This window comes from Staurois parvus, unplaced genomic scaffold (genome assembly GCF_062004578.1).
Source record: "Staurois parvus isolate SC_StPar_1 unplaced genomic scaffold, SC_StPar_1.0 ptg000662l, whole genome shotgun sequence".
NCBI classification, from domain to species: Eukaryota; Metazoa; Chordata; class Amphibia; order Anura; family Ranidae; genus Staurois; species Staurois parvus.
Window position 1 is genome coordinate 1,204,952 of NW_028318458.1, and position 16,901 is coordinate 1,221,852.

The following is a 16,901-nucleotide window of genomic DNA, read 5'->3' on the forward strand; positions in this document are numbered from 1 at the left end:
AGGCCTCGGGCAGTGCCCGACTTTCCAAATGGTCAGTCCGCCCCTGCTCCTGGACATAAATTTTGTTTGGGTACAGCATTGCATGACCGCGCAGTTGTCAGTCAAACTAGCGCAGCGCTGTATGGTAAAAAAAGGCCCGCTCAGGAAGGGGGGGGAATCCACAACACCCACTAGTCATAACCACCTCAGGACTTCGTGAGACAAGATTTTTCAGACGCTCCAGTGGCGCAATCGGTTAGCGCGCGGTACTTATAAGACAGTAACTGGTGAGCGATGCCGAGGTTGTGAGTTCGAGCCTCACCTGGAGCACAAGTGTTTTGTTAACTGACTTCTGAATAGTTTACATCCTTCTACAAGAGCATATAATACAAACCTATTCTATGACATTTTGTGTATCTATGACATTTTGTGTATCTATGTCACTTGTCTTAAATTTGCATTTTATATTGTAGAAGAAAAAAAAATGTGCTGTTTCCGCCCGGTTTCGAACCGGGGACCTTTCGCGTGTTAGGCGAACGTGATAACCACTACACTACGGAAACTTCCGTGATGAAGTCATGGAAACAGTCCTTCCAAATACGTCACCTTGCAATAGATAGAACTAAAAACAACCTATTAACATTCTGGGAGGTCACACTATTTCCAGTGAAAATGCTTGTTACGTAAATCGCCTCGATTCCCGCCACTCCTTTATAGAGGTTACATAAGCTGCATTACACGATGACCTCCTCCAGTAGAGCTGGCATTCACACGCCATGAGTCAGCCCGGCCGCTGTCATATAGGGCTGACGTTCCTCTCTATGGTGGCACAGGTAGCGTGCAAGTGCCGTTCACATGGCAGCCGATGGTGGCGCTGTCGCATTAAAACGCAAGCTGTAGTCGCTCGGGTAGCTTGTCGCACGCTTTTGAGGATTACCAGGCAACAACCTCTATGGTCGTTTGGAACGCACAGCGGCAGTAGCGGCCGCTCTGCTTCTCGGCTCCTCAGTCTCTATGGTAGCGAGTTGACAGCCGCGCTTGGCGAGGCGGAAGTGCGCGGTGTCCATGGAGATGATGAAGATGTCGGCCACGGCATACGGCGGAGAGAGCTCAGGGATCCCGTTTCTGGGCAGCGGCGGCATCTCGGTGACACCGACCCTGTCGTGGCTGCCGGACAGCGTGCTGCTGGAGGTGCTGAGCTTCCTGTCCGTGCGAGATCTCATCCGGAGCGCCCGGTGAGGGGGTCTGGGGGGCACTAGAACATCACTATGGGGACCCTGCCATCAGCTATCATGGCTGGCATTGTTTACCAGGAGTCATGAGGGTTGGCAGTGAAGGGAAGTCGTCCCAGGCTGTCCATAGACAGGAAGACGTGTGCCTGAGAATGCTGGGCAGGGGGGTTGTCGGCTCACTATGTATGACAATGGTGGACCCTTCTCTCCATAGATCAGTGATCCCTGGGGACCAGCTTGCTGGTTACTGCTTACAGTACCTCCTAGACCATAGGGGGCGCACCATCACTTTCTTCTATTACAGTCATGATGACAAGTGAGTATATGGAGGGGATTTATCAACGCTGAAGCCCATGTGAATGGCGGCCAATCGGATTCTATCTTCAGCATGTTCCATTAAATCAGACCGTCAAAGGCCACTTGGCCCTAAAGGCCGGTTCACACCATAACATATGCGTTTATGTCAGTGTGGTGCCGAACGCGCAAACAGTGCAGCAGGTGCTATTTTTAAAGCGGAAACGAAGTTCTACAACAAGAACAAACAGGAGAGCGCAAACGCCTAGTGCATTACCAACGATTTAATGTGCACAAGACATGGATGCCAAATGGATGCTCACAGAAGTGGAAAACAAGATCGTGTAAAAACCACAAGATGCCACATCTTTGGGAATCGTGTGTCCATGCAACCCAGCCGGACTGGCAACTGATGCGTTTCGGAGGTGTACCTTCCACAGAGCTATGCTCTACGCAAGGAGGTACGCCTCTGAAACAGCTTATGTCTGCTATACTCTGAGGAAGGAGGTACCCCTCCGAAACACGTCAGCTTATGTCTGCTATACTCTGAGGAAGGAGGTACCCCTCCGAAACACGTCAGCTTATGTCTGCTATACTCTGAGGAAGGAGGTACCCCTCCGAAACACGTCAGCTTATGTCTGCTATACTCTGAGGAACGAGGTACCCCTCCGAAACACGTCAGCTTATGTCTGCTATACTCTGAGGAACGAGGTACCCCTCCGAAACACGTCAGCTTATGTCTGCTATACTCTGAGGAACGAGGTACCCCTCCGAAACACGTCAGCTTATGTCTGCTATACTCTGAGGAACGAGGTACCCCTCCAAAACACGTCAGCCTATGTCTGCTATACTCTGAGGAAGGAGGTACCCCTCCGAAACACGTCCGCCTATGTCTGCTAACTCTGAGGAACAAGGTACCCCTCCGAAACACGTCCGCCTATGTCTGCTATACTCTGAGGAACAAGGTACCCCTCCGAAACACGTCAGCTTATGTCTGCTATACTCTGAGGAACGAGGTACCCCTCCGAAACACATCAGCTTATGTCTGCTATACTCTGAGGAAGGAGGTACGCCTCTGAAACAGCTTATGCCTGCTATACTCTGAGGAAGGAGGTACCCCTCCGAAACAGCTTATGCCTGCTATACTCTGAGGAAGGAGGTACGCCTCCGAAACAGCTTATGCCTGCTATACTCTGAGGAAGGAGGTACCCCTCCGAAACACGTCAGCTTATGCCTGCTATACCCTGAGGGAGGAGGTACGCCTCCGAAACACGTCCGCCTATGTCTGCTATACTCTAAGGAAGGAGGTACCCCTCCGAAACACGTCAGCTTATGCCTGCTGTACCCTGAGGGAGGAGGTACGCCTCTGAAACACGTCCGCCTATGTCTGCTATACTCTAAGGAAGGAGGTACCCCTCCGAAACACGTCAGCTTATGTCTGCTGTACTCTGAGGAAGGAGGTACGCCTCAGAAACAGCTTATGTCTGCTGTACTCTGAGGAAGGAGGTACGCCTCCGAAACACGTCCGCCTATGTCTGCTATACTTTGAGGAAGGAGGTACCCCTCCGAAACACGGCAGCTTATGTCTGCTTACTCTGAGGAAGGAGGTACGCCTCGGAAACACGTCAACTTGCCAGTTTACACCTGCTAAGCTCTGAAGGAAGGAGGTACTCCTGCGAAACGCGTCAGTTTGCCAGCTTGTGTCTACTATGATCTGTGGAAGGAGGTACGTCTCCGAAACGTGTCAGATTACCAGCTTATGTCTGCTATGCTCTGTGGAAGGAGGTACGCCTCTGAAATGCATTAGAATGGCAGCTTATACCTGCTAGCTCTGAGGAAGGAGGTACACTTCCAAAACCCGTCAGCTTTCCAGCTTATACCTACTATGCTCTGTGGAAGGAGGTACGCCTCAGAAACATGTCAGTTTACCAGCTTATGTCTGCTATGTTCTGTGGAAGGAGGTACGCCTCTGAAATGCATTTGAATGCCAGCTTACCCCTGCTATGCTCTGAGGAAGGAGGCACTCCTCCGAAATACGTCAGTTGCCAGTCTAACTGGGTTGCATGGACACACACGATTCCCAATGTTGTGGTTCTTGTGGTTTTTATGCGATTTTATTTTCCACTTCTGCAAGTATCCATTTGACATCTATCTTTTGTGAACGTTAAATCATTGGTAATGCACTACGCGTTGGCACCCTCCTGTTTGTTCTTTTTCTAGATTTTTGTTTTTTTTGTCTTTTGGAGTTTTTTTAAAATTTTGCTACCACTTTAACAGATAATACATGCATTTCCCGCAAGTGGTGTGAACAAGTCCTTAAAATGATTGGAAATCACTAAGTTATTAACCCTTCCACCGCTGCATCCCAGCCCTTTAAGAGCTTTTAAATGCCGGGAGATGGGCATTTGGGTCATGTCACGGCAACGATTGGCTGTCACCACAGTCACATGACTGGAAAGCTCCCAAACGCTAGTATGCTTCTCAATCTTTCCATTCCCCGCCGGTGTCTATGGGAGCTGGGAGCGTGTAGGGCATTCACTCTCAGCACTGGAAGTTGTTTAGTTTGGCCCTCATATATGCAGCCCCTCAGCATTGAAGCCCACCCACTGAGAGGACGCATATATACACCACATCAACGGGAGAGGTTAAACGTAACTATAGAAGAGGAATTAGAACACCTGTCAGTTTTTATTGCTGCCTGTGCCCCGCTCTCTTTGTCCTGTTTACTGTCATCAAAAGCGAAAGTAAAAGAAAATCCCAAATTTTGAGTTGATGGCAGAAAGAAAAACTTCCAATGGGGACACTAGTTCTGGTGACACATCGGGACTGCTCATTTTGCAAGGATTTCCTAGCACTTCCTGTTCGTCTATGGGACAGGAAGTCACGGGAAATCTCCCAAATGGGACACAGATGGCAAAAAAAAACTGGCAGGCGTTATAACCGTGTCTTACTTTATGCACTCTTTGATCCTTTGCCTTCTCTTTGGCGTTCTCCCATGTTCTGTCTGCTCGCCCAAAAAATTTCCAGACCTTCTTTAGGGCGACGCATGTCACGCAATTTTGTTTGTGTGATCACAGCACGATTGTCTTGTGAAAAATTGCACAGCAGTCACGGCAGAATCACCCCATGTTTTCAGGTGGCACTGAAATGAATAGTACCTGAACACGCTGATGAACAATTTCACATTTTAACTGCGCATTTTGAAATCACATGCCACATCGAATAGCTGCACACAGAAGGTTTTTTAGAATGCATGAGAGTAAAAGACCTTCTGCCTTTACAAACACTTTAAATTAGCAATGCCATAAGAAAAATACAGATCTGGAGGTTCAGAAGACTGGTATAAATGTACTACTAGTCCTGAATTACATCTGCTGGAAATTGATGTTGTCCAGACAGGTTTTCAGTGTAGAGTAAATGCCAGCTTACTTATATTGCCTCTCTGAATACTTAGCAATAGAAAATTAAAGTGACTATGTAATATTCTATAGCCAGTGCTCTCACAACCTTCATATCAACTAGCTCAACCTCCCCTTATGTCTTTATTTTAAGTTCTCACACCTTCATATTATAAATGGATATAATTATTTGTTTTTAAGAGTCTGCAAGCGGTGGAAGAGGCTGGTGTTGGACAAGTCGCTGTGGAGACATGTTGATTTAACACCATATAAGGTCAGTTTATGTCTTCCAACAAATAATTATTTGTTTTTGCACGTTGACATCCGGCACTGGCAAATGGTAAGAACTCCCATCTTCACTGAGAGACGCACCCTGATCCTACAAGTACAGGAACGTGTGCTTCTGTGACTGCTGCCACGCAACAACATATGAGACTTTATCACAGTCCTGTTGTGTGAACTGAACTCCAGTTCGCACCAGGACTAACATAACCTGATTTCTGCACTGCCAGGAAAGCGGGAGCCTAAATTCAAATTGTGGTTTAAGGACTTTGCAGCAGTTTTTGTTTTTACTAACAGAGGATTGGTGGAGTATTTTAGAGGATGATGCAATATGGTTTTAATTGAGGAATATCTATGAGAGGAGAGACAGAGTGAGACGGGGAGAGGGTAGACTGAGCGAGATGGAGGGAGGCTTATCAAAGAGGGAGAGACGGAGGGAGGCTAGACAGAGAGAGAGAGAAGGAGGGAGGCTAGAGAGAGAGAGAGAGAGAAGGAGGGAGGCTAGACAGAGAGAGAGAGAGAGAAGGAGGGAGGCTAGAGAGAGAGAGAGAGAAGGAGGGAGGCTAGAGAGAGAGAGAGAGAGAAGGAGGGAGGCTAGACAGAGAGAGAGAGAAGGAGGGAGGCTAGACAGAGAGAGAGAGAAGGAGGGAGGCTAGACAGAGAGAGAGAGATGGAGGGAGCTAGACAGAGAGAGAGATGGAGGGGGCTAGACAGAGAGAGAGATGGAGGGGGGCTAGACAGAGAGAGAGATGGAGGGGGGCTAGACAGAGAGAGAGATGGAGGGGGGCTAGAGAGAGAGAGATGGAGGGGGGCTAGAGAGAGAGAGATGGAGGGGGGCTAGAGAGAGAGAGATGGAGGGAGGCTAGAGAGAGAGAGAGAGATGGAGGGAGGCTAGAGAGAGAGAGAGAGAGAGAGAGAGAGAGAGATGGAGGGAGGCTAGACAGAGAGAGGGAGGAGAGAAAGATGGAGGGGGGATAGAGAGAGGGAGGAGAGAAAGAGAGGCAGGGGGATATAGAGAGAGGGGGGATAGAGAGACAGAGGGAGGGGGGGAGACAGAGGGTGAGGGGAGAGACAGAGAGGGGGAGGGGGGAGAGAGGGGGGGGAGAGAGAGAGGGAGGATGGACAGACAGAGAGAGAGGGAGGGAGAATAGACCGAGGGAGAGGGAGGATAGACAGAGAGTGGTAGGGAGGAAGGATGGAGAGAGAGAGAATAGAAAAAGAGAGATATGATGGAGAGAGAGCAAGGATAGGCAGAGAAGATGAATAGAGAGAGGGGAAAGACAAACAGATAGGGGGCAGGTAGACCAACCAAGCAGGCTCATACAGAGGGAACATGGGGAGACGGATAGACAGGCAGACTGACCAAGAGAATAGGCACATACAGAAAAGAGATTGAGAAAGAGGACAGAGGAGAGACAGACAGGACAAAAGAGAGGGCAGTCAAGCAGGCAGCTAAATAGACAGGCAGGCAAGAAGACAGAGGGGGCAGAAGAAAAGACTGAGTAAATAAAGATCAGTAGAGATGGACCCATCACATCACTTTCTGCTTCCCTGATAGAACACAGGAATGGATAATTAACCCTTCCCCTGTCTGATTCCTACCTCCACCAGCCTGCACTGGAAAGCTGACAGTGAAGTTGTGGTGACAGACAGGGCACAGGCTGGCAATGTATGGAGTCAGTAGAGCACACACAGGGAATTAGCTTACAGGACACAGACGATGTGGGAGTGAGAATCAACAGAATAGGGAAGATTCCTGCTTGGAGAGAGCCATGCACAGGAAGGCCTGCCCCTCCTATACGAAGAGCAGTATTTCAGGTTTGCTTGCTCTTGTCTGACATTCAGTCTTCTAACAGTCCCGGCAAAACACTGATTAATGTCTGCACAGCGCCCGGGGCTCCCCAGTTTTCTTCTGCGCACATAGGACACAGTCATACACCTGATTATGACAGAGACACTTAGGGACTACAAAGCTTAGGGTGAGCCAGCAGCAGCATCAGGAGGACATCATTATTGTACAGCTTTAATAAGGGTGGGGGGATAGAGGAAAGTGTATAAGGCACATATAGAAGACCCGCTGCCCTGTTTATTTTGTGGACAAGCCTTCACATCCCATGACCCCAAACAACAATATATTCCTTAGCAAGGTGCTTACCAAAAATGATGGTTCTACCTGCTGTCTGATCCACTGGCAAGGCAGTAAGCAAATGGATAATCAATTGCTCAGCTAATTTATTACTGGTGTTCTCATTCTCATCAAAGAGCCTTGACGCAGAGATGGGAAAGCCCCTCTCTCTCTGACATACATGATACTTTTTAATTCATAATACTGTGTCCAGATCCCACTATATCAGGGAAAATATCACAGGATTTTGGAAGCAATTTTGTCACAATCAGTGTGGGCTAACTGAAAGTGTGTCCCTGTGTCTTCTTGTGCTGGAATTTTTAAAAATACCACCATTACAGCACTGGAAAAAAAAAGGATTGACAAATATGAAGCACCAAACCGCTTAGTGTATGCTTTGACCACAATACTTAGTCTGAAAAGTTCTATCCCTAAAACATCTTTGTCCTCCCTTGAGACAAAGGTGGAAATATATTTTTAAGCAGGACGCCAGGCCGATTGCTACAGTGCCTTGAAAAAGTATTCATACCCCTTGAAATGTTCCACATTTTGTCATGTTACAACCAAAAACGTAAATGTATTTTATTGGGATTTAATGTAATAGACCAACATAAAGTGGCACATAATTGTGAAGTGGAAGGAAAATGATAAATGGTTTTCAAATTATTTTTACAAATATGTGAAAAGTGTGGAGTGCATTTGTATTCAGCCCCCTTCACTCTGATACCCCTAACTAGAATCTAGTGGAACAAATTGCCTTCAGAAGTCACCTAATTAGTAAATAGAGTCCGCCTGTGTGTAATTTAATCTCACTATAAATACAGCTGTTCTGTGAAGCCCTCAGAGGTTTGTTAGAGAACATTAGTGAGCAAACAACATCATGAAGGCCAAGGAGCACACCAGACAGTTCAAGGATAAATTTGTGGAGATATTTAAAGAAGGGTTAGGTATAGAAAAATATCCCAAGCTTTGAACATCTCATGGAGCACTGTTCAATCCATCGTCCGAAAATGGAAGAGTATGGCACAACTGCAAACCTACCAAGACATGGCCGTCCACCTAAACTGACAGGTTGGGCAAGGAGAGCACTAATCAGAGAAGAAGCCAAGAGGCCCATGGTAACTCTGGAAGAGCTGCGGAGATACACAGCTAAGGGGAGAATCTGTCCACAGGACAACTATTAGTCAGATACTCTACAAACGGGGGGGCTGAATACATATGCACGCCACACTTTTCAGATATTTATCTGTACAAAAATGTGAAAACCATTTATCATTTTCCTTCCACTTCACAATTATGTGCCACTTTGTGTTGGTCTATCACATAAAATCCCAATAAAATACATTTACGTTTTTGGTTGTAACTTGTCAAAATGTGGAAAATTTCAAGGTGTCTGAATACCTTTTCAAGGCACTGTAAATACATCACTGAACTACATATAGGCTGCCATGGCTCTCATGCACATCACTGGATTGAGATGGGGCTCAGGTAAGTATAAGGGGGGGCTGAGGGAAATGCTGCCCCCAGCCTGTGATTGTTAGATGAAGAGGTGAAATGTTGGATCCTTGGTTTGGATTTGGTCTTTCTAGAGTATAAGTTCCCTGACTGGTTCCTTGAACCACTATTTTGAGAGTTTGAAGGAAGAAGAATGCTACACTTTTTTTTTCTTTTTTTTTTTTTTCCAGAAACTAGTTTGTTGCTCACAAGCTATGTTGATCCTACCAGTAGATATTCTTTTTCCATTTCCTGTACCAGACCAAACTGTTCAGACAATTGGGCTGGAAGAAACCATATTTCAGTGGTGGGGTCACTTTAGTGGAAGTGTAACAGGTTTACTGGTGGGATCAGCAGGTAATTAAATTGTATAAATGTTTATTAATTTTACTGTCATACATGTAGGTTGTTTGGGTTTTCCCCAGAAGCAGTCAAACTCCCAGTTGCAATCTCTGTGTCCTGCCTTGTTGATAGGACGTGAAAACTGTTGGAAGCTCATTCCCAGCATTACAGGAGTGAAATCACCAGTTTTCTCATCCTAGCAACAAGGCAGGATGTGGGGATTGCTAACTGGGAACAGTTTGGCCAGGTGTCGTGGCAGACCCAAATGGCCCACACATATGTCAATGCCATCAGTTAAAATTTTTTTTCAAAGCTGCACATGTTTTTAATATCTGCTGGGGCCTCCTGACTGCAAGTGCTATCTTCTGGAAAAAGTGAGCTTAGTCATTATTATTTAAAATGATTTAAAAATAATAAACATGTTATACTTATCTGCTCTGTGCCATGGAATTGCACAGAGCGGCCCCTTACCTCCATTTCTGGGGCCCTTCGCTGGTGCTGTCAGTTGCTCCTCTTCTCTGAATTCCACCATAGCAAACTGCTTACTATGGTGCACTCCTGAGCCGTTCTTTGTTCATCCATAGAGACACAGCACAGGTTGCCCCCCACTCCTTCCTCACAGTATTTGATTGATAGCAGTCCTAAAGGTGAACTAGGTTTGAGATAGTTAGACCTTGGCATAGGGAATTCCAGAGGATGGAAGAGACTCTGGAGGAGTTCTGGAGGCGAGCATGGGAGGAGGTGATGAAGGAGCTAGAGAGCAGGAGGTTGAGGTAGGAGCAGAGAGGATGGTTTGGGTGACATTTTGAGATGAAGTTGATGATGTAGTTGGGAGCAGAGCTGTGGATGACTTTGTATGTTGCTGTTAGTATTTTGGAATTTTTTTTTTAGTTGGGCAGTTGGCGGTCAATGGAGGGATAGGTGGACACTTAGCAGTTGATTAGGTGGATGAATCTGGGAGCAGCATTCATGAATGATCAACGTTTCTCAATCTTTTCATACACAGCGGAACCTTTGAAATTACGGTACTTTCTGGTCTCAGGGAACCCCTGTTAAAAATGACTATATCTACAAGTCATGTTACATTAGTGTGATGGTTACTGGGAAGAATGCTCCTTACACTTGTGGTCATTGGGAAGAGTTACCCCCCCCTTACAAATAGCTAAAACAATCAATGGTGTCAGTGGGAACTTATCTGAGAGGCAGAAACCGCTAGTAACCCTTGGGGGAACCCTAGTTGAGAAACCCTGTGACAGACTGAAGGGGACATAACATGGTTTGTCCCAGGCCATGTAGGCCACTATTGCTGGACAGCTTTGTGTGTACATTTCGATATATATATATATATATATATATATATATATATATATATATATATATATATATATATATATTTATAAAAGGCCCTTTGTGGAGACTTTTTCATTCATACGTAAGGAAGCTTCAGAATCAGACAGATGGAAAATACATTTTGCATGCATACATGTTTGTGACATTTGCTTACAGTAGACAATTAGGTTTTCCTCTGGTTTGTTGGTTGTAACCATCAAAAGAACTGGTTCAATCTGCATGTTTGCTTCTACTAGTCTGTTTAGTGCAGAACTTATAACGGTTTTCACAACCTTCGGGAGGTGACAGGAAACAGGTGGTTAGATGTTCTCCTAGCATGCAGTGCTGTATGTAGCCACTGAATAAACACTCTTAGCTGATGTGACTGTGGACCTCCTGCTATATTAATGTTCTCTTCTGATATGAATCCTTTCCCTTAAGTTTGTAACATAGATAAAGGAGAACTTTACTGTTTTGGTTTTATTTTTTTATAAGTACTTGCTAAAGTTTTAATATATAATTCCTAGATTTTAAGCTCTAACGTGCAGGGCCCTCTGTTTCCTCTTGTACCAGATTGTATTGTAACTGTAATTATTATGTTATTATACAGGATTTATATAGCACCAACAGTTTGCTCAGCGCTTTACAATATAATGGGAGGCAATACAGCAACAATACAGTTCAATACAAGAGGGTTAGGAAGCTCCTTGGAGCTTACAATCTAAGAGGGTGGGGCTAGTGGTACAAAAGGTAGTAACTGTGGGGGATGGACTTGTAGGAGGAGTAGAAGATTCCATTATTAGCTGAGGGCAGGATAGGCTTCCCTGAAGAGAGGTTTTCAGGGATCGCCTAAAAGTGAGCAGAGTAGGCTATTAGTCTGATAAATTAGGGTAGAGAGTTCCAAAGTATGGGGTAACTCTAGAGAAGTCCTGGAGATAAGCATGGGAGGTGGAGACAAGGGAGCTAGAGAGCAGGAGGTCATGCAAGGAGCGGAGAGTACAGTTTGGGTGATATTTGGAGTAATGTCTACCTTCATTTTGTAAAGCGCTGCGCAAACTGTTGGCACTACATAAATCCTGTATAATAATAATATAATCTTATCAGTTAGTATTTGCTTAAAAGAGAAGTATAACCAAAGCTCATTTGACTGTACTTCTCCCGTGGATCACAGGAATGCAGCTCTTTTTGCACTCCTTTGACCCATTTTCAGCTGACAGTGGCTCCAGACCAGGGGTAAACTGTCAATTCATGGGGCCCCCGGGCAATAGGGGATCATGGGGCCCCTGTGTACTCGCCCACACTCAAACCACACCCAAAAAAGCCTATGAAAGGTACCAGGGACATCTCATGGGGCCCCCTACTGACCCCGGGCCCTCGGGCAGTGCCCAAGTACCCGAATGGTCAGTCCGCCTTTGCTCCAGACTAGGGAGAGATCTCAACCTTATGGTTGGAATCTACCCAGGAGCCTGGACAGGCACCTGGCTCAGCTTCTCAGTGATCCGCTGAGATCCTGAGCCAGCCTCTCCCACCCCCTCCACAGCCCAGCACTCCAGTAAACGCTAGTTGGGAGCAGAGCAGACAGCGGTGACTGCCAATCATCACTGCCTGCTGAGAGTAGCAGGGAGAACTGAGCGATCAGCGGTGTCTAATCACTCAGTACTTACCATTAGAGTCTGCATGGGACAGATCCACCTAGATGAGTATGATTTAAAAAAAAAATAGATACAAAAGGCACATATTATTGCGGCTTTGTAATTAATAATGCTCAATTAAATGTATTTATAAGCTAGCAGTGTAAGCACCTGGATTTGACTTTGCATCTGCCCCTTGCAAACCTTTTACAGCCGCGCTTTAGAGGGGGAGAGAGAAGCAGCCGTCAGGTATGCTGATTGCAGTGAGCATGCTGATGGGAGGAAAAAGCAGAGTAACAGAGCTCATCAGTGTGCTGCTTCTCACATTATCCAGGCACAGGCTGAGGATTGGGAGGAGAACTAGAAGTAAAAAGTGTAATTGCAGCAGTGAAAGATTAGACAAGGCTGTGATGTGAGGTTGATCTCTCCAAAATATCAGGACTGGATGGAGAATAATACATGTAAAGCAGCTCTAGTATGTATTTTTTATTCTCTGTATTTAGTTGATTGCTTGGAGTTCAGATTTTAATTTCCTGTTTGTAAAATTTGTATGCCATATGTTCTCATATGAAGGCTGTTCTTTCTTCTAGTTGTATGGAAATGAAAGCAAAACTCCATCCAGAGAACTAAATGCACAGATGAAGTATTGTACCTGCCAAAGGATTTTATTCTGTTCAGCCAGTATTGTTTTTTTTTTCTGTAGTCCACAAAAAGAGCTGGGAACAATACTAACTGGTAATAGCACAGGAAGTTATCAATCCATGTTCAGCCGGTATTGTGACCTATACATCTTTGCCACACCACACAGCTAGGAAACTGACACATGTAATCATTGGTTCAGCAGCACAGCTTTCTATGTCATCTTCCTGCCTGCTGATTGGACAATTCAGCTCTAAAGCTGAAGATTAGGTATGATTTTTCTTGCATAGTTACATTGATCCAGCTTGGACAAATGTAAATATGTATCTCTCATACCTGACTAATCACGGTGGCAGCTGCAAATCAATTGTGGAGTCAGTGTTTGTGAAGGATCTGGGTATTCTGGTTGATCTAAACTTAATAGCATGCAATGCCAAGCTGTGATTTCTAAAGTAGTAAGCAACGTTCTTTCTTGTATTAAAAGTTATAGACTCCAGAGAGAGAGATCTTTTTTTCCCTGTACAAATCATTAGTAAAACCTCATCTGGAGAATGCAGTTCATCTGGTGGTGAAAGCTAAAGGTTTTTTTTTTTACCTTAAAGCCTTCTCTGCATTAAGATAAAAAAAACATTTATGTCCACCCCCATCCCTCCATAAATACTTGCCTGAGCTTGATCTCGATCCAGTGCTGTTCCTGTGAGAGCAACTTCCTCCTCACTAGACTCATTGAAAGCTGTTCTGCTGCTGTCAAATCCAGCGGTGAGGGAGTGAGGGGTGGGGCCGAGCCGAACTGTATGTCAGTAGATACAGCATGGCTCAGGATCAAGCCCTTACGTGTGCCACCATAGAAAGCGGCTTCCTTTGGTGGCGCACAGAGAAGAGGAGGAGCCAGGAGCACTGGACCCCAGAAGAAGAGGATTAGGGCATCTCTGTGCCAAACCATTGCACAGAGCAGGCAAATCTAACATGTTCTATTAATAATAATAATAATAATAATAATATTATTTTTATTATTACATTTACAACCACTTTCAGTTTTCAGCACCTGTTACAAAAAGGATGTTGGAGAACTGAAGAAAGAGAGTGCAGAGAAGGGCAACCAAACTGATGAGGTCTGGAGGAGCTCAGCTATGAGGAAAAATTAGCTGAACTGAATTTATTCTCTCTTGAGAGGAAGCAATTACGGGAGGATATGATCACCATGTGTAGATAAATAAGTTGTCCAGATAGTGAACATGGTGTAGTTATTCTCTTTAACAACCTCAATACTGTTATATGTATAAATATGACCTTGTATTGAGGTGGTTCTACTGGGATCATGGGTGAGGCTACATCCATAATCCTGGTACCATTTTTTTTTAGATCCGGCGATTCTCTTTTATGTAAAAGTGATCCGCGCAGCTTTACAGCTGCTAGATCACTTTTATAAGCGGCAGCATGGATTCCCGCTACCATTGCCTTTACAGGGCTTTCCCATCCCATCAGGGAGCCCGGTAAGGATGCAACTGGTGGTATTTGCTTTCCAGGCACACAGTGGGGGGAACTAATGTTGTTCCTCCCACTGTGTGATGTCAGAAACTGCAAGTGACAAGGATTTTGACATTTCTGGTTTCAGTTTGTTGTTTTCAGGCCATTACTGGCTTGTGAAAGCATTTGTTCAAACCGATTTTGGTTTCATCAGATGCTTTGGAGAGAGTTTGGGTCTCATAGACCCCAGATGTTTCCATATAGAGGATCTGTCCCTCTCATGCTATCAAAGTATGTTGCTCATCCCTTGTGATAGCAATAAAGTTGATTTAAAAATAAATCAATAAAAAGGGTCAGTGTGAACAAAAACCCATGAATTTAAATAAATTGCAAAAAGTATGCCTGTTTGCAATTTTTGTTTATTTTTTTAACTGGTTCTACTTAAAAGCTGTCTTTGGGATATTTTTTTTTTTCTCCATCATTTGTATCATCTTGTGAAAAGTGTGTAGTTTCCCCAAGCTAGCATGTACGCTATATTGTATTCTGATTGAAATTATTATTTTCTGTTTAACAGCTAGATTCAAAAATACTCTGGAACCTAGTGAGGCATTGGCTTGGCACCAGCCTGAAGACTCTAAAAATCAAGGGACTTCTGTTATCCATGAAGAAACAAGAGTTCCTAACCCCCGCCATCCTCCAAGTGTTGGATAAGCGTTATCCCAGCCTAGAAAACCTCCACTTGGAGGAGACGCACCTCCGTTCTCTGAGCTATGACTGTCTGCCTTCCACCTTGAAAACACTGGAGCTGACCCAGTGTGAGATCCCAATGACCTGGTTCAAATCATCACCCAACAAAAGCAAAACTCTGCCAAAACTGGAGACCCTCATTCTGAACAATGTGTCCTCTTTTTCAAGCCATCATTTGGAAGCCATATGCAGTCAGTCAGTCCTAAAGACGCTTTACCTTGTTGGCACCTACAGAGTCACTGACATTGGTATTCAGAAAGCAGTTCCCTATCTTAAAGGACTCGAGCACTTAAAACTGAAGACTTGCAACATAACAGATATTACGTTGCACTTGATTGGATGTCATTTGAAGCACTTACGGACTTTAACGCTCACACATTTCTGCTCTCTAACAGATGCGGGTTTGATTTGCCTGTCCAGTGTTAGGAGTCTGGAGAAGATGTGTTTGGAGTATTGCCTCCGCCTCACCTGGAACTGCATCCTAGCTGTGTGTGTAAATTTACCAGCCTTAAACTACCTTGACCTCAGTGGGATCTCTTTTGAGGATCAAGGTATTGACAAGATTCGGAAAAGACTCCCACATTGCACTGTCACTAACTCCTTATCAAACATGGACTCCGTCCCAAAGTTTTAAAGAGGGAGGTACAGTAATGGGAGATGGCAATGTCTGTACTGCTTTTAAGCCCAATACACCCTTTTACTACAAGCTTGTACCTGGAATTGTGTTGGGCCGACGCTTATAGGCACTTTCTTATTTTTTATTTTATTTTTTTATTTTAATCTTATATTGCTTGATGTATAATGTGTGGGTATATATTATTATATACACGCATATGTTATGCTTGATGCCACTTACATCATGGTAACAATTTGAGCTGTGCAGTGTAGAGTATCGATTTTATTTTTAGTTGCATTTTATAGTGTAAATGTGTCTCGCTATCGGTTTAAAATCCCTTAAATGTTTGTGGGTCAAATTTAGGTACCATCAAAATCATGTACGCTCAGGCAGGTTGCACCATTATGTGACACGAGATTTGCAAACCTGTTTCAAAAATTAAAATGAAAAACTGCTTAAAAGTTAAAAAATATATATAAATAAATTTAAACATGAATGAAAATTACTTAAAAAAACAAAAAAATTTAAATAAAAATATTCAGAACTTTAAAAACTAAAGTAAAAACTAGACCTTTTTTGCACACCTTTCTCTCTACATTTTTTTGCAACAGCTTTATCAGTTTTTACAACTTTGTCATAGGTTTCAACATATTTTAGACCTGTTTGGGGGATGGGGTTAAAGTGGAATTTCAGACAAATTCTAAAAATATGCATGATTCATATGTGAATGACTTTGCTCCCAAACCTTTTGGATTTCTGTGCATCCACTATTGTAATTCACATACTTTCATGCCATAGGACTACCTTACTAACCAGTTAGTTAAGTCATTGGCATGTAAATGATGTATTTAGATTTGTACATGAGAGCAACCTTATTTGCAACAGGAAGTTTTAGTTCCTAAAGAGGAAGTTTGACCTTGATTTAAAGCACTGTTCAGCTGTAGTTTGGGGAGGTTAAAGGGGGTGCTGACATTCATCACTTTAAACAAGCTTCTAATGGGTTCTTTCAATGATAATATTCCAGTAAGACCGTATGATTATTATGTATATTAAATATGTTACCTATAAAAATCTTTCCTTGTGAAGACATCTAAAGGCTCTTTGATTGCTGCTGGGAGGTACCATCTTGGATGTGATGGCAGGAGCCCCAGCAGACAGAAGTGGCATTCTAAAGCAAGGGGTTTCGAACTTTCTAAACAAAGGGCCAGTGTACTGTCTTTTAGAGGGGCTGGAATGTGGCCAGTGGGAGTAGAAAATGCCTCAGTGTCACTGGGAGTAAACAATGTCTCAGGCTTGTTGGCCAGTGGGGGTAAAAACAATTACATA

General features: G+C 44.3%; 1 protein-coding gene and 2 non-coding genes across 3 annotated transcripts; 2 read left to right on the forward strand and 1 right to left on the reverse strand.

Moving 5' to 3' along the window:
- Positions 1-216: 216 nt before the first annotated feature.
- TRNAI-UAU (transfer RNA isoleucine (anticodon UAU)) lies at positions 217-309 on the forward strand. Its single transcript is given in 2 exon segments — positions 217-254; positions 274-309. It is a non-coding gene; the product is annotated as a tRNA-Ile (tRNA).
- Positions 310-469: 160 nt separating this feature from the next.
- On the reverse strand, positions 470-542 carry TRNAV-AAC (transfer RNA valine (anticodon AAC)). Its single transcript has one exon. It is a non-coding gene; the product is annotated as a tRNA-Val (tRNA).
- A 441-nt stretch (positions 543-983) lies between these two features.
- On the forward strand, positions 984-16,660 carry FBXL12 (F-box and leucine rich repeat protein 12). The gene is made up of 3 exons (XM_089651748.1): positions 984-1,214; positions 5,105-5,177; positions 14,787-16,660. The coding sequence occupies exons 1-3, from the start codon at positions 1,045-1,047 to the stop codon at positions 15,591-15,593; spliced, it is 1,050 nt and encodes a 349-aa protein (XP_089507874.1). The 5' UTR covers positions 984-1,044; the 3' UTR covers positions 15,594-16,660.
- Positions 16,661-16,901: the final 241 nt, after the last annotated feature.

Bases quoted from the DNA above. Each gene is read 5' to 3' on its own strand.
- FBXL12 (XM_089651748.1), top strand. From the start codon at position 1,045: ATGGAGATGATGAAGATGTCGGCCACGGCATACGGCGGAGAGAGCTCA. The intron at 1,215-5,104 runs GTGAGGGGGTCT...TTTGTTTTTAAG, and splicing joins GATCTCATCCGGAGCGCCCG to AGTCTGCAAGCGGTGGAAGA. The intron at 5,178-14,786 runs GTCAGTTTATGT...TCTGTTTAACAG, and splicing joins TTGATTTAACACCATATAAG to CTAGATTCAAAAATACTCTG.